This window comes from Rhinopithecus roxellana, chromosome 12 (genome assembly GCF_007565055.1).
Source record: "Rhinopithecus roxellana isolate Shanxi Qingling chromosome 12, ASM756505v1, whole genome shotgun sequence".
Taxonomy (NCBI): domain Eukaryota; kingdom Metazoa; phylum Chordata; class Mammalia; order Primates; family Cercopithecidae; genus Rhinopithecus; species Rhinopithecus roxellana.
The window spans coordinates 105,107,248-105,129,859 of NC_044560.1; the positions used below are offsets into that span (position 1 = coordinate 105,107,248).

At 53.2% G+C, this 22,612-nt stretch overlaps 1 protein-coding gene across 1 annotated transcript in view; it reads right to left on the minus strand.

The window, feature by feature from the left end:
• Nucleotides 1-22,302, minus strand: part of EXOC3L2 (exocyst complex component 3 like 2) — a 33,759-nt gene extending 11,457 nt beyond the window's left edge. Inside the window, exons 1-8 of the mRNA XM_010377496.2 lie at nucleotides 22,241-22,302; nucleotides 14,707-15,245; nucleotides 10,014-10,647; nucleotides 7,247-7,358; nucleotides 5,699-5,800; nucleotides 5,495-5,595; nucleotides 5,177-5,287; nucleotides 2,620-2,755 (exon numbers count right to left, since the gene is read on the minus strand). Coding sequence (XP_010375798.2) covers nucleotides 2,620-2,755; nucleotides 5,177-5,287; nucleotides 5,495-5,595; nucleotides 5,699-5,800; nucleotides 7,247-7,358; nucleotides 10,014-10,647; nucleotides 14,707-15,229 — 1,719 coding nt within the window. The 5' untranslated portion in view covers nucleotides 15,230-15,245; nucleotides 22,241-22,302. The remainder of the gene's footprint in view (nucleotides 1-2,619; nucleotides 2,756-5,176; nucleotides 5,288-5,494; nucleotides 5,596-5,698; nucleotides 5,801-7,246; nucleotides 7,359-10,013; nucleotides 10,648-14,706; nucleotides 15,246-22,240) is intronic.
• Nucleotides 22,303-22,612: the final 310 nt, after the last annotated feature.

The following is a 22,612-nucleotide window of genomic DNA, read 5'->3' on the forward strand; positions in this document are numbered from 1 at the left end:
GGCGTGAGCCACCATGCGTGGTCTGTCTCTAGCTGGTTCTGATGTCTCTGCCTTTGTCCTTTTGTCCCAGTCTCTCTCCTTTCCTTCCTCCCTCACCTATCTTGTTTTCTCAGTCTCTCCCTGTTTCTTTTGCTTCCGCTCTCTCTGTCTCTGTCTCTCTCTCTCAAAACATACATAGTGGTTTATAAAGCCGGACACAGTGGCTCATACCTGTAATTCCAGCTTGGGTGACAGAGCGAGACTCCGTCTCAAAAACAAAAACAAAAACAAAAAAGCAAAAACACGTAGTGGTTTTTTTTGTTTGTTTTTTGTTTTTTTGAGATGGAGTCTCGCTCTGTCGCCCAGGCTGGAGTGCAGTGGCGCGATCTCAGCTCACTGCAACCTCCGCCTCCCGGGTTCATGCCATTCTCCTGCCTCAGCCTCCCTAGTAGCTGGGACTACAGGCACCTACCACCACGCCCGGCTAATTCTTTGTATTTTTAGTAGAGACGGAGTTTCACCGTGTTAGCCAGGATGGTCTCGATCTCCTGACCTCGTGATCTGCCAGTCTCGGCCTCCCAAAGTGCTGGGATTACAGGTGTGAGCCACCATACCCAGCCACACAGTGGTTTATAGATTAAGATCGTAGATTTGCAATGGGCTCTGCCATTTGCTGGTCTCATCTTCCTCACCTGTAAAATGAACCTACAACCCATCTTGTAGGATTGCAGTGAGAATTAAACGAACCAATACTCTCAAGCACCTGGCACAGTGAGTCCTGAGAATGTGTTTGCTGTTGCTACGAAGTCTGTACATTTAAGATAGCAAGCTGGGTGTGGTGGCTTACATCTGTAATCCCAACACCTTGGGAGGCCAAGTCAAGAGGATTGCTTGAGCCCAGGAGTTCAAGACCAGCCTGGGCAACATAGTGAGACCCTGTCTCTACCAGAAATACAAATAAATAGGGAGGGCACGGTGGTTCATGCCTATAATCCCAGCACTTTGGGAGGCCAACGTGGGCAAATCACGAGGTCAAGAGATCAAGACCATCCTGGCCAACATGGTAAAACCCCGTCTCTACTAAAAATACAAAAATTAGCTGGGTGTGGTGGCAAACGCTATAGCATGGCAGGTGGCAGTAAGTGCTTTGGAGGAAAACAGCAGGAAGTTGGGAGGGGGGTTTCGTCTAGGGGCTTCTTTTTTTTGTTTTTTGAGAGGGAGTCTCACTCTGTCACCCAGGCTGGAGTGCAATGGCATGATCTCGGCTCACTGCAACCTCCGCCCCCTGGGTTCACGCAATTCTCCTGTCTCAACCTCCGGAGTAGCTGGGATTACAGGCGTGTGCTGCCACGCGTGGCTAATTTGTGTAATTTTAGTACAGACGGGGTTTTGCCACGTTGGCCAGGCTGGTCTCAAATTCCTGACCTCAAGTGATCCGCCCACCTTTGCCTCCCAAAGTGCTGGGATTACAGGCATGAGCCACCGCACCTGGCCAGGGCTTCTGTTTTAAATGGGGCAATCAGAAAAGGTCACACTGAGGTGACACTTGAGTCAAGACTTGAGGCAGGGCGTGGTGGCTCACACAGCACTTTGGGAGGCCGAGGTGGGCAGATCACATGAGGCCAGGAGTTCGAGACCAGCCTGGCCAACATGGTGAAACCCCATCTCTACTAAAACTACACAAAAATTAGCTAGGCGTGGTGGTGCATGCCTGTAGTTCCAGCTACTAGGGAGGCTGAGGCAGGAAAATTGCTTGAACCTGGGAGGCAGAGGTTGCAGTGAGCTAAGATTGTGCCACTCCACTGCAGCCTGGGCGACACGGGGAGACTCTGTCTCAAAACAAAACAAGATTTGAAAGAGGCGTGAGAGGGAGCTATGTGGCTGTGAGAGGGAGAGCATTCCAGGCAGAGGGAAGGACAAGTGCAAAGGCCCTGAGGCAGGAATGTGCCTACTGGGTTAAGAGACAGCAAGGGGGCTGGTGTGGCTGGCGTGGGGGTTAGCGGGAGAGTTGGGGGGCGGGCAGAGGGAGGAGATGAGGTCTGTGAGAGAGAGAAGGGAGAGGGAAGGGGCTGACTGTGCAGGGCTGTGGGGGCCACGGCGGGATTTTGGCATTTGCCCTGCGTGAGCTGGGAGTTCTGAGAGGATTCAGAGCAGAGAAGGGGAGTGGTCCACTGTATAACATGGGTTGAGCTTGTGTTATGGCCAGGAACACACTCCGCCTGCAGTCTCTCTCCTCAGTGCTCCCACCCCCCGCCACCACATTCACTAACCCACCTTTGCACCAAATCCTTATAGGGTGGGCACGAGGGCCTAGAGATGGGTGTAGGGGGCTCTGAGGTCTAGGAGAGCCTAAGCAGGGATTTGGGGGACCTCAGTGGGGAGGGGCTCCACCCAAACCTCAAGCCCCCTCCTGCTGATGGCCCTCTGTTCTCCCCCTGGTCACATCCTCATGTCTTCCTTCCTGCACCCTCTCCACCCCACCAACAGCCCAGGCGTGGCCCTAACCGCCCCCGCCCCCCGCCCCTGTCTGCTTCCCAAACACTGAGCTTTGGGCTAAAGGGCACTGGAGGATGGTGGTTGAGGCGGGAGCACTTCCCTGTCCCGGCAAGGGCCCCAACCCTGGCCTCCCACCTCACTCACCTGCAGCTCCTGGAATAGCAGGTCGGCCACCACACGGTGGCAGAGCCGGGTCACACGGTCCAGAGCACTAGCAGACGCTTCCCGGGCAGGCTCGCTTTCTGGGGGCCCCACCCGGGCCAGGCGCTCGGCCAGAGCTCTGTGGGGATCAACAGAGCCAAAAGTGAGGGACCCCAACATCTCAGCCCAACTGCCTAGACCTGTCTCCCCTTAGGTAGAACAGAGGGGCACAGGGGTGACAGGTCAGATGGGAGGCAAGGAAGGTCAGGGACTCTGGAGAGGGGACAGGGGATACTTGACAGGTTGGGGGTGTCTGGGGATTGGGGATGTCGGGATGTCAGTGGACTCATGGATATTGGGGGGCTGAGGGATGGATGGCTAGGAGGTCTAGGGTACATTGGGGGAGGTCTTGCTGGGTCTTCGGGTCTCAGTTTCTCTTGGTGCTTTCTGGGTGAGAGTGGGGAGGCCTCCATTCTAAAAGTCTGTGGTTCTGATAGTCTACGACTCTGAAACTCTACCCTTACTCTTCTCTTTTTTTTTTTTGAGACAGACTTTTGCTCCTGTTGTCCAGGCTGGAGTGCAATGGCACGATCTCGGCTCACTGCAGCCTCCGCCTCCCAGGTTCAAGTGATTCTCCTGCCTCAGCTTCCCAGGTAGCTGGGAATACAGGTGCCGGCCACCACACCCGGCTAATTTTTGTAGTTTTAGTAGAGACAGGTTTTCACCACGTTGGTCAGGCTGGTCTTGAAACCCTGACCTCAAGAGATCTGCCCACCTTGGCCTCCTAAAGTGTGGAATTATAGGCGTGAGCCACTGCATCCTGCCCCGGCCATTTATTATTATTTATTTATTTATTCTGAGACAAAGTGTCGTTTTGTCACCCTGCTGGAGGGCAGTGGTGCGATCTCGGCTCACTACAAACTCCGCCTCCCGGGTTCACGCCATTCTCCTGCCTCAGCCTCCTGAGTAACTGGGACCACAGGCACCCACCATCACGCCCAGCTAATTTTTTGTATTTTTAGTGGAGACGGGGTTTCACCATGTTAGCCAGGATGGTCTCGATCTGCTGACCTCATGATCTGCCCACCTCGGCCTCCCAAAGTGCTAGGATTACAGGCGTGAGCCACTGCACCGGCCATTATTATTATTTTTTGTAATACAAATGGTAGAATAGTATACCCACTTCTGCTCTTTCCTTCAACAGCTTGGAGACTTTTCCGTCAGGGCATGAAGAGTTCTCACGCTCCTTTTTAACATCTGTGCTGGATTCCACTGCTTAGCTGTCCCATCATTTATTTAATTGGCCCCCGATAGATGGACAGTTGGTTCCATTTTTTCCAGGGAGGAACCCCGCACACATGTCATCTCCCATGAACTTTTGGCCTCTGAAGGGTGGATTCCTAGAGGATCTGCTGGGTCAAGGGCCCAGTGTTTGTGATTTGAGCAGAAAGTGCTCGGTCTGGACTATTCTCCATTCAGCAATGGAAGAACACAGACTGCCACAATGATACGAAATGGGAATGGCCAGGCGCGGTGGCTCACACTTGTAATGCCAGCATTTTGGGAGGCTGAGGCAGGAGCATCACTTGAGCCTGGGAGTTCAAGACCAGCCTGGGCAACATAGAGAGATCCTCATCTCTTTTCTTTTCTTTTCTTTTTTTTTTTTGAGACAGAGTCTTGCTCTGTTGCCCAGGCTGCAGTGCAGTGACGGGATCTCGGCTCACTGCAACCTCCGCCTCACGGATTCAAGCAATCCTCCCGCCTCAGCCTCCTGAGTAGCTGGGATTACAGGCACCTGCCATCATGCCTGGCTAATTTTTCTATTTTTTTAGAGATGGGGTTTCACCATGTTGATCAGGCTGGTCTTGAACTCCTGACCTCAGATGAACTGCCCACCTCGGCCTCCCAAAGTGCTGGGATTACAGGTGTGAGCCACTGTGCCCAGCTGACCCTCATCTCTCTCTCTCTTTTTTTTTCTTTTGAGACGGAGTCTCACTCTGTTGCCCAGGCTGGAGTGCAGTGGTACGATCTCGGCTCACTGCAAGCTCCGCCTCCCGGGTTCACGCCATTCTCCTGCCTCAGCCTCCTGAGTAGCTGGGACTACAGGCGCCCGCCACCACGCCCGGCTAATTTTTTCGTATTTTTAGTAGAGATGGGGTTTCACCATGTTAGCCAGGATGGTCTTGCTCTCCTGATCTCATGATCCACCCGCCTCGGCCTCCCAAAGTGCTGGGATTACAGACGTGAGCCCCCACACCCGGCCCCCATCTTTTTTTTTTTTTAATTAAACTAATCAAAAAGGATAAAAAGACAAAAAAAAAAATCCTGTCATTCTTAAGAGTCTTGAGTCTGGGGTCTAGGTTTCTATAATTCGAACATTCCAATATTCAGATGCTCTGTGGTGCTATGGCTGTTTCAAGGACTCCCAGATTTTATGCTTCTAAGGTGCCATGCTCAGGCTCCCAAGTCAGTTCTGCAATCCCCACCCAGGATCTGGGCATCCCAGGTCAGCTTCCACCTTGGATTGGTCCTCCCTCCATCACACCAGGGATGCCCTCACCTCAGCGGGGGGCCGCAGTTGACCAGGGCGATGGTCTTGCTGATATAGGTGTCAGGTAGCATCTCCCGGACTCCTGGGTTCTCATGGAATCGCTCCACACGCTGCTGGAAGCTGGTGGGAGGAAAGGGGACAGATGGGGCGCTGTTGGGTCAGGGTTCCTGGCTGGGCACCAGGATGGTTCCTGCCAAAGCCACCATCCCTGTGGTGGCACTCTACCTGTCCTTAGGTGACTCCCTCTCATCTCTCCTCTCTCTGTAGGATCCCAGGTCCCGATGCCCAACCCCAGCAGAGCTAACCCATGCTCCCAGGTTCCCCTACCTCTGTAGGAACTCTGCCAGCCCCCCCAGGCAGCAGTGGGCCATCCGCTCCCCAAACTCCTGGCTGATGCGGGGTGCTCGCTCTGTGTGCTCTTCCAGCAGCTGCGAGGTCCAGGGCGACGAGAAGAGGTAAGGAGGGGCAAGGTCTCACTTTCCCACACCTGCGCCGTCCAGTCCATTCCCCAAGCCTCCCTCCACCTCCTACCTCACACACATCCTGGGCCAGGCTGCTGGGCTGGTCCTCCAGGCTCCCCCAGTGCTCCTCGTCCTCCTGCAGCACACGGAGAAGGGCGGCCCGGGTCTGAGCCTACAGTGGGGAGACGGGAGACAGGCAGGAGTTGGGGGCTGCCTGGGGGTCTTTTTCTATCTCTTTGTCCTACCACAATGCCCTATACCTTAGCCCCAAGCAGTTCTGGTTTCTAGCTATGAGCTTGTCAAGGTGATGCTGGGGAGGGAGGCTGAGCCAGAAAACTTCCGCAGCCCTTCCCACTCCTAACTCTGTGGTTTGGAACTTTTGTATCAAAAGTCTGTGGTTCGGCCAAGCTCAGTGGCTCATGCACGTAATCCCAGTACTTTGGGAGGCCTAAGTGGGCAGGTCACCAAGGTCAACAGTTCGAGACCAGACTGGCCAACATGCAGAAGCCCCATCTCTACTAAAAATACAAAATTAGCCGGGCATGGTGGTGCATGCCTGTAATCCCAGCTACTTGGGAGGCTGAGGCAGGAGAATCACTTGAACCCAGGAGGAGGAGGTTGCGGTGAGCCGAGTTCGTGCCACTGCACTCCAGCCTAGGCAACAAGAGCGAAACTCCATCTCAAAAAAAAAAAGATACATGTACATTAATATACATATATGTACATTAATGTACACATGTGTATATTATTTACAATGTGTATAATTATTTATGTTAATACATATACATAATGTATATTTAATATTTACATTTAATATACATTAAATTAAATATTATATTTAATATAAATCCTACTAGTACATAATATGTATTAAGTATTATTTATATTAAATATTGTTTTTCTTTAGAGGCCGTGTCTTGCTCTGTCCCCCAGGCTGGCGTGCAGTGGCACCATCATGGCTTACTGCAGCCTCACACTCCTGGACTCAATCCTCCTGCCACAGATTCCTGAGTAGCTGAGGCTACAGGCACCTGCCACCACACCCAGCTAACTTTTTAAATGTTTCACAAAACAATTTTTGTTGTTGTTGTTGTTGAGACGGTGTCTCACATTGTCACTCAGGCTGGAGTGCAGTGGCGCCATCTTCGCTAACTGCAAGCTCCGCCTCCCGGGTTCACGCCACTCTCCTGCCTCAGCCTCCCGAGTAGCTGGGACTACAGGCGCCTGCCACCACACCCGGCTAATTTTTTGTATTTTTTGGGTAGAGACGGGGTTTCACCGTGTTAGTCATGATGGTCTTGATCTCCTGACCTTGTCATCCACCCACCTCGGCCTCCCAAAGTGCTGGGATTATAGGCGTGAGCCACCGCGCCCGGCCCAGTTCTGTGACTTTCTTGTACTCTAAGGTTTGAAGTGTCCAGATATACTGAACCTTTACCAAGTGTCTCTGTACAGGCGGCCTTTGTGTCTATGGCGTATGGACAGAACTCAGAAATTCATAAAGGGAAAAGGGAGCTGAAAGAGTGAAAGGGGGAGGGGACAGGCCTCCCAAGCCCACTGTGACCCCCTCCCTCCCTCCACAGCACCTCCCACTTCCAAAATGCAAAGTCCCAGGTACCTTAACATCTGTGACGCATTCATCCTCCAAACCCCGCAGGGTGCCAGGGGACAAAAGGGGCCCCAGCTCCCCATTCTCCAGGGCAGCCATGTCCACCAACCCTAAGACCTCTCTGGGGGTGGGGGTGAGAGAAAAGGAGGTCTGTGAAAAGTGGGGCTGGGCAGTTGGCTCCTTCCCTACACCCTCCTACCCACTGTTTCTGTGACCCTAGGCCACTCCCTTCCTCTCTCTAAGTCAGCTCTGCTCATCCCTCAGAGGAAGTCTTTGGAATTGTTGCCTCCCCGGCTCCAGCTCTCTGAGTCAGCTCCCTGATGGATGGTGTCCGGGCATGATATTTAAGGGTCAAGTTCAGGCTTGAAGATCTGACACGCAAAGCTTCGCCCATGATCTGTTTCAACAGACAGAAGTTCCCTTTGCGCCTATGCTCTGAAGCCCTGCTCCCTTACCTGGCCTTGCAGGCTTCCCCAGTCCAGCCCTTGCTCCCCACCTTCTAGTTGCTTACATGCCTGGAGCTATGTGATATCATCAATATCCACCCCCATACACCCCAGACTTGGGCTCACGGCATCCTCTTAATTATAAACACCATCTCCCTATAAATTGGACCAAACCCAGTTCCCAGCACTTTAGGAAGCTTTCTGGACTCCCTATCCTGCCTCCATCCCTTATAGATAACATGAGAGCATTATCAACATACATTCCCAAATCAGATCTATGTGGTTGATGTGGGTATCTGTTGCCTTCCCAGTCTTCTGGTGACAGCACCCTGATTTTGTTGGAAGAACCACCCACCCCCTTCACTGCCCAATGTGTGGCTTGGATGTGGCTAACTCCCTTTTCTCTGGGGTAGACAGGTGACCTGGAGGTAGCTAATCACCATATTCCATCCCCCAGGCACAAGAATGGATATGTTTTAGGACACAAAGCCTCAACAGTAATAAGATTCTAGGACTGGGAGGGACCGTGGCATTGAGGTTCTGGGGGCTATCCTTATAGAATTCAAGGGGCGAACAGCACTCGAGTCCTAAAACTGGGCCAGGTGTGGTGGCTCACACCTGTAATCGAAGCACTTTGGGAGGCCAAGGTGGGTGGATCACTTGAGGTCAGGAGTTTGAGACCAGCCTGGCCAAAATGGTAAAACCCCGCCTCTACTAAAAATGCAAAAAAATTAGGCCGGGCACGGTGGCTCGTAATCCCATGGTTGGCATGTAATCCCAACACTTTGGGAGTTCGAGTCAAGTGGATCACCTGAGGTTAGGAGTTCAAGACCAGCCTGGCCAACATGGTGAAACCCCATCTCTACTAAAAATACAGAAATTAGCTGTGCATGGTGGTGGACGCCTATATAAATCCCAGCTACTTGGGAGGCTGAGGCAGGAGAATTGCTTGAACCCAGAAGGCGGAGGTTGCAGTGGGCGGAGATGACAGCACTGCACTCCAGCTTGGGCGACAGAGCAAGACTCTGTCCCAAAAATAAATAAATAAATAAATAAAGTCCTAAAACTAGAAGGATCAACAGCGTTGAGGTTCTAAGACCGAAAGAGGGAATGAGGCTAAGGTTTAGGATTCAAAGGTTCATTGGTACTAAGCTTCTATGGTTGAGTCATAAATTCTAAGTTCTAAGATTGGAAATGTCAACACTATTACTGACCTAGGCTCTAAAGAGAGAGCAGTGTAGGATTCTAGAATTCTAAGTGTCATTGTATTAAGGTTAGGGGTCAGTGGGGCTATGGTTCTAGGAAGGAATGGTCAACGGCGCTAAAACTCTAGGACTCAAAGTGTGAACAGCTAAGATTCTAGCAGCGAAAGTGTCATGAAGCCCAGGTTCTCGGACTGGTGGGCCCACGGTGCTGAGCGACTAGGATTGAAACTGTTGATAGTGCTAAAATTGTAGAACTTGAAGACTCAATGGTGCCAATAGGTTCTAGGTCTGAAAGGGTGGGAATGCTAGGATTCTAAGACTGGAAGCATCGGTGTTACTTAGATGCTAGGAGTGTAGGCCGGGCGCGGTGGCTCAAGCCTGTAATCCCAGCACTTTGGGAGGCTGAGACGGGCGGATCACGAGGTCAGAAGATCGAGACCATCCTGGCTAACATGGTGAAACCCCGTCTCTACTAAAAAATACAAAAAACTAGCCGGGCGAGGTGGCGGGCGCTTGTAGTCCCAGCTACTGGGGAGGCTGAGGCAGGAGAATGGCATAAACCCGGGAGGCAGAGCTTGCAGTGAGCTGAGATCCGGCCACTGCACTCCAGCCTGGGCGACAGAGCGAGACTCCGTCTCAAAAAAAAAAAAAAAAAAAAAAAGATTTAAAAAAGATGCTAGGAGTGTAACTGTCTGATGATGCTAAGGTTGTATGTAGGTCTAGAAGAATGAATGGTGTTGAAATTTTAGGAACGGAAACGTAGCCACGCGAAGGTTCTAGGACTGGAGGAATCAACGGTGCTAAGATTCGGGGACTGGAAGGGTGGACAGTGAGGCGATCTAGAGTGTAAGTGTTGACAGAGCGCTGAGGTTCTTGGACAACAGTGGTGCCGGAGCTCTTCTAGGACTGCAAGGGTTCGTGGCACTGAGGCGCTGGAACCGGAAGCCTGGGTAGCAATTCCATTCTAGGATTATAACTGTCAGCGGTGCTGACGACTGGATGGGTCAATGGTGCTAAGTGCTAGGACTGTAGGGTCAGCTGTCCCAAGGTCCTTAATGTCTGAAGAGGCCAGTGCTAGGGGTTGGGACTGGGGCTTTCGGGGGTTGGCAACCGAGTCCAGCTCACCTGGGGTAGACCTGATTGTGCCAGTGCAGCAGCGCATAGCGGTCGGCCAGCGGCAGCCTGCGACGGGCGGAGGCCCCCAGCCACTCGGCCAGGGCCCCGTGGTAGCCTCGCAGGTAGACGCCGAAGGCGCCCAGGCCGGCGGGGTAGGCGGGGGCCAGGCGGCCCCGCACAACGGCCATATCTTCCAGCAACCGCGCCCGCAGCGCCTCCAGCTGCCCGGCCAGGCCTCCGGGCGCCCCGGGAGCCGCCGCCTCTAGTCGCTCCCGGGCCGCGCGCGCCACGGCTTCGGCCCAGCGGGCGCGCAGCTTGCGGGCCGCCCCGGGCCCTCGACGCCCATCCGCCGCCTCCTCTTGCACCAGCACCTGGCCCAGCTGCGCCACAGCGCCCGCCCCGGCGCACGCGCCCGGCCCGGGGCCCGCCAGGGTTTCGCGCACCAGCGCCCACAGCTCACGCTGCAGGGCCTCGTACAGCAGCGCCACGTCTCGCGCCCGGCGGCCCCCGCCAGCGCCCTCGGCCTTGGGAGGCCCAGGTGCGCCGCCCCCCGACGGCGCCAGCTCCTCGGCCTCCAGCTCCAGGATGTGCTCGTCCGCGCGCGCTAGTTCGCGCTGCTGGATCAGGCTCAGGATCTCCAGCACTGCAGGGGGGAAGGCGGGAGGTCAGCAGTGCGTGGGGGGAGGGGGGCGATGCCGGACGCAGGGGTGGGGGGGTGCTTAGGAAGCGAAGGGAGATGAGGGGAAAAGGGTTACAGGAGGCGGGAAGGTGTTGGGGGCAGAAAAGAGCCCGGAGAAGAGCAAGAAAGAAGGGTGTTGGATGAAGGATGTAGGGGAGGGGGCAGGGTGAGGGGCTCATGCTTGTAATCCCAGCACTTTGGGAGGCCGAGGCTGGCAGATCACTTGAGGTCAGGAGTTCAAGACCAGCCTGGCCAACACGGCGAAACCTCGTCTCTACTAAAAATACAAAAATTAGCCGGGCGTAGTGGCGTACCCCTATAATATCAGCTACTCGGGAGGGCGAGGCAAAAGAATCGCTTGAACCCGGAAGGCGGATGTTGCAGTGCGCCGAGATTGCGCCACTGCACTTCAGCCTGGGCAACATGTTGAGTGAGACTCCATCTCAAAAATAAATAAATAAAAACTTAAAAAAGAGAGAGAGAGAAAAGAAAAATGCCTGTAACTGAAGAAGGGATCTGGGGAGGTTACGGGGTGGAGAGATGCAGGAGGGGTCGGAGGAGGCGAGAGGATTGAGAGAGGAGCCAGGTAAGGGGGAGAGGAATGGAGGCAGCGGTGGGAGCAGGAGGGGCAGGGTGGGGGCTTGGAGATGAGGAGAGGATGTAGGACCACTGATGGGGTCTTTTTGGGGTGGGGATGGCTGTGGGGTGATCTGGCCCTCTGATGAGTTCAGACTGTCTGGAGAAAGGGGAGTCGTGGGGCTGGAAGGCCTCTGAGGCTGAAGGAGGGTCCTGGCAGCCCAGGGTTACCCTCGACACCTCCACCCCCCTCCACTTCCTCCCTGGCAGAGAAACTATTTCCTGGCCAGCGCTATTTCTGCCCATCCGTTTCCAGAAGGCGGGGCTCTAGTCACCCCCTCCTCACCTCCCTCTAGTGCCCTCCCAGTCCCCAGGGAGCTGGGGCTGAAATAGCCTCTGGCCAGAACGCGCAGGGCATCAGAGGACAGAAAAGGCTCTCCTGAGTCCCCAGCCCTGGAGCAGCTCAGGCCTCAGGGCTAAAAGCAGAGCTCAGGCACAGGAGCAGAGATAAAGGCAGGGCTGGGGATGGCAGTGAATTAAGATGGGGATTGGGACAAGGATGGGGATGGGGCTGGAGGTGAGGATGGGGGGAAGGTGGGGGTGGGGATGAGGGAGTTTAGGGTTAGGATTAAGTCGGGTGGGAGTCTGGACAGAAATGGGAAAGGAGGGAAGAATGACATTGGGATCTGGGTAGGGATGAGGTTGGAAAGGTGGGGAAGGGGAGTGTAGGTGAAATCTGAGGATGGAAAGGACATAAAGATTGATGTGAAAGCCGGGCATGGTGGCTTACGCCTGTAATCCTAGCACTTTGGGAGTTGGGCGGATCACCTGAGGTCAGGAGTTCGAGACCAGCCTGAGCAATATGGTGAAACGTAATCTCTACTAAAATTACAAAAATTAGCCGGGCATGGTGGTGTATGCCTGTAGTCCCAGCTACTCAGGAGACTGAGACAGGAGAATTGCTTGAACCGGGGTGGCGAAGGTTGCAGTGAGCTGAAATCTCACCATTGCACTCCAGCCTGCATGACAGAGCTAGACTCCGTCGTAAAAAAAAAAAAAAAAAAAAAAAAAAAAAAAAAAAAAAAAAGATTGATGTTGAGTTTGAAGATGAATTCTGGAAGTGAGTTGGGCTTAGGAATAGGAATGTGGATGGAATTGAAGATGGAGGGGTTGGGGATGAGGGTTTAGGATTGGGACTCAGGATAGGGGTGAAGATAGATTAGGGATGAAGAGGAGGTTGAATTTGGAATTGGAGTTGAAACTGGGGGCTGAAGAAGGACTAGGAACTCAAATAGGACTGAATAAGGAGGTTGCTGGTCAAGTGCGGTGGCTCATGCCTGTAATCCCAGCACTTTGGGAGGCTGAGGCAGGTGGATCACCTGCGATCAGGAGTTCGAGACGAGCCTGGCTAATATGGCGAAACCCCATTTCTACTAAAAATACGGAAAAAAATTTTAGCCAGGCATGGGGGTGATGCATGCCTGTAATCCCAGCTACTCGGGAGGTTGAGACAGAAGAATTGCTTGAACCCGGGAAGTGGAGGTTGCAGTGAGCCAAGATTATACCATTGCACTCCAGCTGGGCAACAGAGTGAGACCCCATCTCAAAGCAAAAAAAAAAAAGGAGGTCGCCGGAGGAGGGAAATGGGTGGAAGGTGGATGCTGAGAGGGGCCTGGGGCTGGGGGTTAAGAGTGAGACCAAAAGAGTGTAAAAGGGTTGAAGGTGAACATGGGGAAGAATGGGATATGAAATGGGACTGGACCAGCTGGGGGTTGCCATGGTGTTGGACATAGACATCGATATTAAAGATGGTGTTTGGGACCAGGCGCGGTGGCTCACACCTGTAATTCCAGCACTTTGGGAGGCCGAGGCAGGCAGATCACAAGGTCAGATTGAGACCATCCTGGCTAACCCGGTGAAACCCCATTTTTACTAAAAATATAAAAAATTAGCCAGGTGTGGTGGCAGGCGCCTGTAGTCCCAGCTACTTGGGAGGCTGAGGCAGGAGAATGGTGTGAACCTGGGAGGCAGAGCTTGCAGTGAGCCGAGATCGTGCTACTGCACTCCAGCCTGGGCAACAGAGTGAGACTCTGTCTTAAAAAAAAAAAAAAAAAAAAGATGGTGTTTGGGCTAGGCGTGGTGGCTCACACCTGTCATTCCAGCACTTTGGGAAGCTGAGGTAGGAGGATCACTTGAGGCCAGGAATTCAAGACCAACTTGACCAACATAGTGAGACCCCCATCTCTACAAAAAATGTAAAAATTAGCCAGGTGTGATCGCCTGTGCCTGTAGTCCTAGCTACTCAGGCTGCTAAGGTGGGAGGATTGCTTGAGCCCAGGAGGTCAGGGCTGCAGAGAGCCATGATTGCAGCACTGCACTCTAGCCTCCAGTCTGGGTGATAGAGTGAGACCCTGTCTCCAAAAGTAGATGGCATTTGGAGGAAAGGATGAGCTGTACGAGAAGCATATGGATGTGTCTCAGATAGAGACTGATGGTGGGCTTGGAATAAGTGTGGGGTGAGAACAGAAAAGGCATTGATGAAGACACTGGGGCTTGGAGTAGGAATGGGTACTGAGGATGAAGATGGGGTGGTGTTGGGGATTGAATTATGTCCCCCCAGAAAAAAAAGATATGTGAAGTCTTCACCCCGGTACATCAGAATGTCACCTGATTTGGAAATAGGGTCTTTACAGAGGCAATCAAATTAAAGGGAGATCATAGCGCAGACCCAAATCCCATATGAGTGGTGTCCTCATAAAAAGCAGAAATTGGCCAGGTGCTGTGGCTTACACCTGTAATCGCAACATTTTGGGAGGACAAAGCAGGCAGATCACTTGAGGTCAGGAGTTCGAGACCAGCCTGGTCAACATGGTGAAACCTCATCTCTAGTAAAATACAAAAATTAGCTGGGTGTGGTGGCACATGCCTGTAATATCAGCTACTCGGGAGGCTGAGGCAGGAGAATCATTTGAACCCGGGAGGCAGAGGTTGCAGTGAGCCGAGGTTGCACCACTGCACTCAAGCCTGGGCGGCAGGGCGAGACTCCATCTCAAAAAATAATAATAATAAATAAAATAAAATAAAGAAATTGAAGAAATTGGGGATAGAAAGGGAAGGGGGAGAGATGGGACCAAAATCAGGTATTCACTTGGCTTTAGACGTGGGAGTAGGGCTGAAGACGGCAGGTGGAGGAGGCAAAGATTGAGGGTGGGCGTATATTAACAGGTGGCGCTGAAGAGGAAGGTTGATGACAGGAGTTAGGACTGCCGTGGTAACGGGTTGGAGCTGGCATGGAGGCAGGAGATGTGAGTCAGACACGTGAATTGCAGGTCGGGGTCACAGGTGGCACCTGGGATGGGCTTAAGTATGAAGCCTGGGACCACCAGGGCTGGGGATGGACATGGGCACTGGAATTCTCCCAGGACTGGGTCAGGGCTCTGGACTCACCTGACAACGGCTCCTTCATCTTTGGGGGCTCTGGGACCTTGGGTGGCGGCTCTGGAGCTGCCTCGCCTGCAGGCACCACTCTCTCAGCCAGGGACGCACGCTGGGGCTTGGATCCACGCCCGAGTCTCAGGAAGGCCAGTCTCCGGGCGGCCTCCCCTGCTGCCTCCTCGTCGCCATGGGCTCGGGTCCCATGCAGCCGGGCCAGGAGGCCAAAATCTGCTGAGCTCCTGCGTATCCCTGGTACCAGCACACGGCCCAAGAAAGAGCGGGACTGCCCATCCCCGGGGCTGCCTGCCCGCCGGCCCGGGGCCCAGCCCAGACGGAAGGGGGCCAGGCCTGCAAGCTTCTCCAGGGTGGCGCGGCGGCGACAAGATGTTCCATTGGGGAGGGACCCCAGCTCCCCGGCCTCTTCTTCCTCCAGCCCTGAAACTTCTTCAAAGGGGTTCCGAGAGGACCTCAGGGGCAAGGTCCCTGCCCGGGGCACCTTAGGGTCTGACACTCCCAGATTCTTCAGGATAGGCATTTTGACAGGTGAGGACCTGGGGGAAAAAATAATGACCATGGATGATGCTGATGACAATGGTGGTGTGGATGACAGTGCCTCTGTGTACCGAGCACTTTGGGGTGAGCGTACCAGACACTTGCCTGAGCACTTAATAATCCCTGGATCTGCACAAGCTTATAAGGTGGGGACTTTTTTTTTTTTTTTTTTTTTGAGACGGAGTCTTGCTTTGTCCCCCAGGCTGGAGTGCAGTGGCGCGATCTTGGCTCACTGCAAGCTCTGCCTCCTGGATTCACGCCATTCTTCTGCCTCAGCTTCCGAGTAGCTGGGACTACAGGAGCCCAAGGTGGGGACTTTTTTTGTTGTTTTTATTTCTTGAGACAGAGTCTCACTCTGTCACCCAGGCTGGAGTGCAGCTCACTGCAGCCTCCACTTCCTGGGTTTAAGTAATCCTCCCACCTCAGCCTCCTGAGGAGCTGGGATTACAGGTGCATGACAGTACGTCTGGCTAATTTTTCTTTTTTTTTTTTCTTTTTTTGAGACGGAGTCTCGCTCTGTCTCCCGGGCTGGAGTGCAGTGACTGGATCTCAGCTCACTGCAAGCTCCACCTCCCGGGTTCACGCCATTCTCCTGCCTCAGCCTCCCGAGTAGCTGGGACTACAGGCGCCCACCACCTCGCCCGGCTAGTTTTTTGTATTTTTTTAGTAGAGACGGGGTTTCACCATGTTAGCCAGGATGGTCTCGATCTCCTGACCTCGTGATCCGCCTGTCTCGGCCTCCCAAAGTGCTGGGATTACAGGCTTGAGCCACCGCGCCCGGCCCTAATTTTTCATATTTTTAGTAGAGATGAAGATCTTGCCATGTTGCCTAGGCTGGTCTCAAACTCCTGGACTCAGGTGATCCGCCTGCCTCAGCCTCCCAAAGTCCTGGGATTACAGACACGAACCACCATGCCCGGCCATGCTGGGGATTTTCTTTATCTTCATTTTGATGAGGAAATGGAGGCTCAGAAGGGCAAAGGCACCTGCCTAAGGTCCCACGATGATTTGACAACAAAGTCAGGATTTGCACTCAGACCGTCTGATTCCAGCGCCTGGGTGCTCTCCCTACATATCCACATTAGAACCTTTCCTTACCCTACTCCTGCCCTGTCACTAAGGAGCAATGTTCGTGTCTGGAATATTCTCCCTTTTTTTTGAGATGGAGTCTCATTCACTCACTCTGTCACCCAGGCTGGAGTGCAGTGGCACAATCTCGGCTCACTGCAACCTCTGCCTCCCAGGTTCAAACAATTCTCCTGCCTCAGCCTGAGTAGCTGGGACTACAGGCGCGTGCCACCACACTAGGCTAAGTTTTATATTTTTAGTAGATACATGGTTTCACCATGTTGACCAGACTGGTCTTGAACTCCTGACATCAGGTGATCCACCTACTTCAGCCTCCCAAAGTGCAGGGATTACAAGCGTGAGCCACCGCTCATGGCCTGGAATATTCTCTGTCTTAAGTTGATCCTCTTGCTCCTATTCCGTGGAGAAACAGGCTCAGTGAGGGGAAGGCTCCCTCCCAAGATGACACAGTCAGCCAAGGACAGAGATGGTATGGGGACCCAGGTCCCACCATCCATCCAGACATCCAGGACAGACTCCTGAGCGCCTGCCTACACCCCCTCATCCCCTTCATCTCTCCTATTTGATTAGTACCCTTGTCATCTCTCCCTCATTCATGTCTTCGGCAAAAACTTATTGGGAAATGTCTAGAATAGGCAAAGCCTAAATTTTTTTTTTTTTTTGAGACTGGGTCTCAGCCTGTCCCCCAGTGCTGGAGTGCAATGGCCCCATCATAGCTCACTGCAGCCTGAAACTCCTGGGCTCAAACGATCCTCATACCTCAGCCTCCTCAGCAGCTGGGATTACAGGTGTGCACCACCATGCCCAACTTTATTTATTTATTTATTGAGACAGGGTCTTGCTATGTTGCCCAGGCTGGTCTCAAACTCCTGGCCTCAAGGGATCTGCCTGCCTCTGCCTCCCAAAGTGCTGGGATTACAGGTGCGAGTCGCCTCACGGGTCTCTAGGCAAATCCTTAGAGATGGAAAGGAGACTGACAATTACCTATAGGACTGGAGATAATCGGGGAATGGGAAGTGACTGCTAATGGATGCAGGGTTTCCTTTTGGGGAAAGGAAAACACTCTGGAACTAGATAAAGGGGATGGTTGCACAACACTGTGAATGCATTAAATGCCACTTAATTGTATGCTTTTAAAATGGCTTGAGGCCAGGTGTGGTGGTTCCGTGCCTGTAATCCCAGCACTTTGGGAGGCGGAGGTGGGCGGATCACCTGAGGTCAGGAGTTCGAGATCAGCTTGGCCAACATGGCGAAACCCTGTCTCTATTAAAAATACAAAAAAAAAAAAAAAAAAAAAAGCCAGGCGTGGTGGCAGGCGCCTGTAATCCCAGCTACTCAGGAAGCTGAGGCAGGAGAATTGCTTGAACCCAGGAGGTGGAGGTTGCGGTGAGCTGAGATCCTGCCACCGCATTCCAGCCTGGGAGATAGAGCAAAACTCAGTCTCAAAAAACAAAACAACAAAACAAAAAAATTTACTAGGTATTTTCCATGGGCCCAGCCCTGTGCAGGTGTTAGGGACACAGCGGTGGCCAGGGCAGCTCCAGTCCCTGCCTTCACAGCGTCCTGAGTCCTGCCCATTCCATCTCCTAAGCCTCTCTTCAGTCTGCACTCCCTCCTTTCACTCCCTTCCCATAGCCCCTACCCCAAGCGGAACCCTTACCCACTTCCCTGCTCTGGCCTTCTCCCTGGTCCCCAGCCTCTAGTCTTAGCACCTCCAGTCCACCTTTCAGGACCTTGAAAAAACACAGACCTGCTCTTCTCCATCTCTTAAGCCTTCCATGGCTCCCTAGTGACTTTGGGACAAAGCTGAGGCCTGTCACCACAGTCTTCATGCTCTGGCAGCTGCATACCTCACTAGCGCTGTCCCGTAGCCTCCTCCTTACCCTGGGACCCTCCAGGTTTCAGCATCTGCTGGTGCTTCTACGTAGACACCTCTTCACCATGCTCCAGTCAGGACTTCAGGACTCACACTTCAGGACTCAGCCCCATGCCCCCTCCTCTAGGAAGCCCTCCCTGACCCTCAGGCTCCCACAGTCCCTGGGTTCTCACACCTCACCCCTGCCTGCTCTGGGTCATCCCTGTCTGGGGACAGATCTGTGTCCCTCACTGGACTGCAAACCCCAGGAGGACAGGGCTGGGGCTGTCTTAGTCACCACTGTGTCCCCAGCTCCCAGCACAGGGCAGATACTCAGGGAATGGGTGCTAAACAGGAAATGAAGGAAGCAAAGAGGCAAGACAGTTCATTCCTTGGGTGGAGAGGAGGAGGGTGAGTCAAGCTGGAAGAGGTCATTGGGAGCAGGCCATACAAGGCTTTAAATTCCTTGATAAGGGACAGACTTTCTTCCAAGAGCCCTGCAGAGCCACAGATGGGTGCTTTTTAAAACGATGAAATAGTTCAAACATTCAGAAAAGTACAGAAGACAAGCTTAATAAACACCTCTGCGCCTACAATCCTAGCCACAGCTCACACAAACATTTGTTCTCTTGGTTCAGGTTTTTGTTGTTGCTTTTGTCTTTAGAGACAGGGTCTCACTCTGTTGCCCGGCTGGAGTGCCTTGGCGTGATCATGGCTCACTGCAGCCTCCAACTCCTGGGCTCAAGCGATCCTCCCACCTCTGCCTCCCAAGCAACGGGGACACCCTGCTAATTTTTTTTTTTTTTTTTTTTTTTTTTTTTTGAGACGGAGTCTTGCTCTGCCACCCAGGCTGGAGTGCAGTGGCCAGATCTCAGCTCACTGCAAGCTCCGCCTCCCGGGTTTACGCCATTCTCCTGCCTCAGCCTCCCAAGTAGCTGGGACTACAGGCGCCCGCCTCGTCGCCCGGCTAGTTTTTTGTATTTTTAAGTAGAGACAGGGTTTCACCGTATTAGCCAGGATGGTCTCGATCTCCTGACCTCGTGATCCGCCCGTCTCGGCCTCCCAAAGTGCTGGGATTACAGGCTTGAGCCACCGCGCCCTGGCCCACCCTGCTAATTTTATCTTTTCATTTTTTGTTATAGATGAGGTCTTGCTATATTGTGCATGCTGGTCTGGAACTCCTGCTCCTGGTCTCAAACAATCCTCCCTCCTTGGCCTCCCAAAGTGCTAGAATTATAGGTGTGAGCCACTGCAAACTGGCCTGATTTTTGTTTTAAAGAATAAGCCAGGCGCAGTGGCTCACGCCTGTAATCCCGGTACTTTGAGAGGCTGAGGCGGATGGATCACCTGAGGTCAGGAGTTCGAGGCAAGCCTGGTCAACATGGTGAAACCCTGCCTCTACTAAAAACACAAAAATTAGCTGGGTGTGGTGGCAGGTGCCTGTAGTCCCAGTTACTTGGGAGGCTGAGGCAGGAGAATTGCTTGAACCTGGGAGGCAGAGGCTGTAATGATCCCAGACTGTGCCACTGCACTCCAGCCTGGGCAACAGAGCGAAACTCCATCTCAAGAAAAAATAATAATAATAATGAATTACAAATGCGTGCAGCCTCCTCTCGCCACCTCTCCTGGTCCCACTCGCTCTAGGCTTCTCTTAAGGAATCCAGCATCCAGAATGAATGTACTGTCTATCCATCCAAGTAGATTTTTATCCCATGCTCCATAGACTTGTATCCAGAAATAATATACTGTTTTACACGGTTTCAGACTCTCTATAAATGGTATCATACTATTTGTATCTTGTAACTTGCTTTAAAATTTATTTTTTTGCCCACATTATGAACTTGTGAGATTTATCCATGTCTAGCTATACAGCCCCAGTTCATTTAAGTGCTATGCAATATTCCACTGTATGAATTGCATAAAGGGTCAGATGTTCACTCGTTCTCCTGTTGCTGGACCCGTAGTTTGTTTGTCACCAGGACAGGGTTCTGAGCAGGTTGAGACAGGGTCAGGATTATGCAGACGTGTGGGGGTGGACAGGAGGCCTGGAAAGAGGGTGGTGTGCAAAAGGCCTGGGTTGCCTAGGCTGTGGGTAAGAGCACCCCTTTCCATTATGGAGAGGCCCCTTCTTTCCTCCCCTATTTCAACCCCTGAGCTGCTGCTTCTCAACCCTCCGGTTCCTAGAAATACTCTCGGACCTCCTTCCAGTCTCCATGGGCCCCCACCCCCCAGGAGGCAGTCACCATGACAACCCCTTGCCTGGAGCCCCCATGGCTGTGTGCAATAGATACCCCCCATGCACACACATTATTTGCACACTCATTTCTCTTTTATTTTATTTTATTTTTTTGAGATGGAGTCTTACTCTGTCACCCAGGCTGGAGTGCAATGGCACGATTTCAGCTCACTGCAACCTCCACCTCTTAGGTTCAAGTGATTTCTCCTGCCTCAGGCTCCCAAGTAGCTGGGATTACAGGTACCCACCACCACGCCTGGCTAATTTTTGTATTTTTAGTAGAGACGAGGTTTCACCATATTGGCCAGGCTGGTCTCAAACTCCTGACCTTGTGATCCACCCGCTTCAGCCTCCCGAAGTGCTGGGATTACAGGTGTGAACCACTGCACTCTGTCCTTCTCTTTTATATTTTAGACAGTCTCACTCTGTCACCCAGGTTGGAGTGCAGTGGCGTGGTCTCGGCTCACTGCAACCTCTGCTTCCCAGGCTCAAGCAATCCTCCCACCTCAACCTCCCGAGTAGCTGGGATTACAAGTGTGAGTCACCACACCTGGCTAATTTTTGTATTTTTAGTAGAGATGAGGTTTCGCCCTGTTGCCTAGGCTGGTCTCCAACTCCTGAGCTCAAGTGATCCACCTGCCTCAGCCTCCCAAAGTGCTGGGATTACAGTCATGAGCCACCACAGCCATCCTTGATTTCTCTTTCATCCTCTGAACTAGCATCCACAGGCCTTATCCCAAAATGGCTCCATCATCCCCCCTCCACCCCATAGCTGTCTCCATCTTCCTCTCAAAATTTCAGGCTTGAATTTCCCTCCAATTGAAGTCAACCTTGCCCAGACTACATCTGACTTTCCCCCACGTGGCTTCAATATCGCCTCCAATCTGGATCCAGCATCCCCAAAACTGGCTGCAACATTTTCCCAAAACTGGCTCCGACGCCTTTCCCCTTCCTGGCTCCAACACCCGCCTCTGCAAAGTGGTGCTGACATCCTGCCCCCTCCATCCCTCTGTCTGCCTCCCAGTGCCCAGCCCCTGACTCACTTCCGAGGCATCCCTCAAGCCCCCAGCCTCTCAGGCCCGCAGGATGTCTTGGCCACCAGAGCTTCCCTCTTTGAGCCCCTCCTCCTCTTCCTCACTGCCAGCCTTTTCCCTGGAGTTCCTAACCTTCTGCAGCGGCCCTGACCTCGGTTTGCAGAATCCATCACCTCTAACGCTCAGTGTCTACATTAGAGAACAGTCTTTCTGCATGGTGTGTCCCCAAGCCCAACCCCAACCAGTGCAACCCCAAACCAGTCCTTGACCCCAAACACAATCCTGTCATGGGCCCAGCCCATTGCAAGCTCATCCGCATCTCCAATCCCAACCTGATCTAGGTCTCTCCTGCTTGATCTCAATCCCCACCTGGTCCCTGTCTCCCATCTCCGAGACCCCATCTCTTGGGACGGAACAAATACTCGATCCTTCCTGGCCTCAGGCTTCCCACCCAGACTCGCAGGACGTTCTACCCAATGTCATCTCATCTCTCTTCTCCCTTGGTGGCTAAGGTTTCCAATGCTCCCTTGCACCCTCTCTGGACCCTTCGAGTCCTCAAATTCTCCCCTGCACCCTCCTCTTGTTCTCATCTCCTTTCTGCCTTCTCGCCGGCACCCCCCTGGGGTCAGGCCCCAGATTCTCTCTTTCCCCCCAGCCCCTGCTGGGTTCAAGGCACAGGTTCTCATCAGCTCTGGTCCAGTGCAATTCAGGGCAACACTTTTCCCAGAAGGGCTCCCAGTGGGAGGTGGGACCCCTTCCCCCTGTCCCCAGCACACTCACCTCTGTCTTCCTGCCCGTCCTTCAGTTCCAGCTGCTGTCCTGTCCCCAGGCTACTTCAGCCAGGACTGCTGAGAGCTTGGATCTGAGTTGGGGGGGTGCTCGGAGGAGGACAATTTCCTGTCAGGAAACCCCTCCCTCTCTGGGGCCAGGGGCGGGAAGGACTCATTATCTGTCTGCCCTTTTAGGCCAGGCTGCGGTTGGGCTGGGAAGGCCGAGGCCCACAGCCGGGCCCCCACCCTCACCCCCACTCCAGGCCGGAATCCGCCCACGCCTGCATGCTCTTCACGCCTCCCAAGGTGACAACACCATCCTGGGCGCCCCAGGGAGACACCCCAAGCTGGACGCCAGCCCAGAGCTGCTTTCCAGCATGGG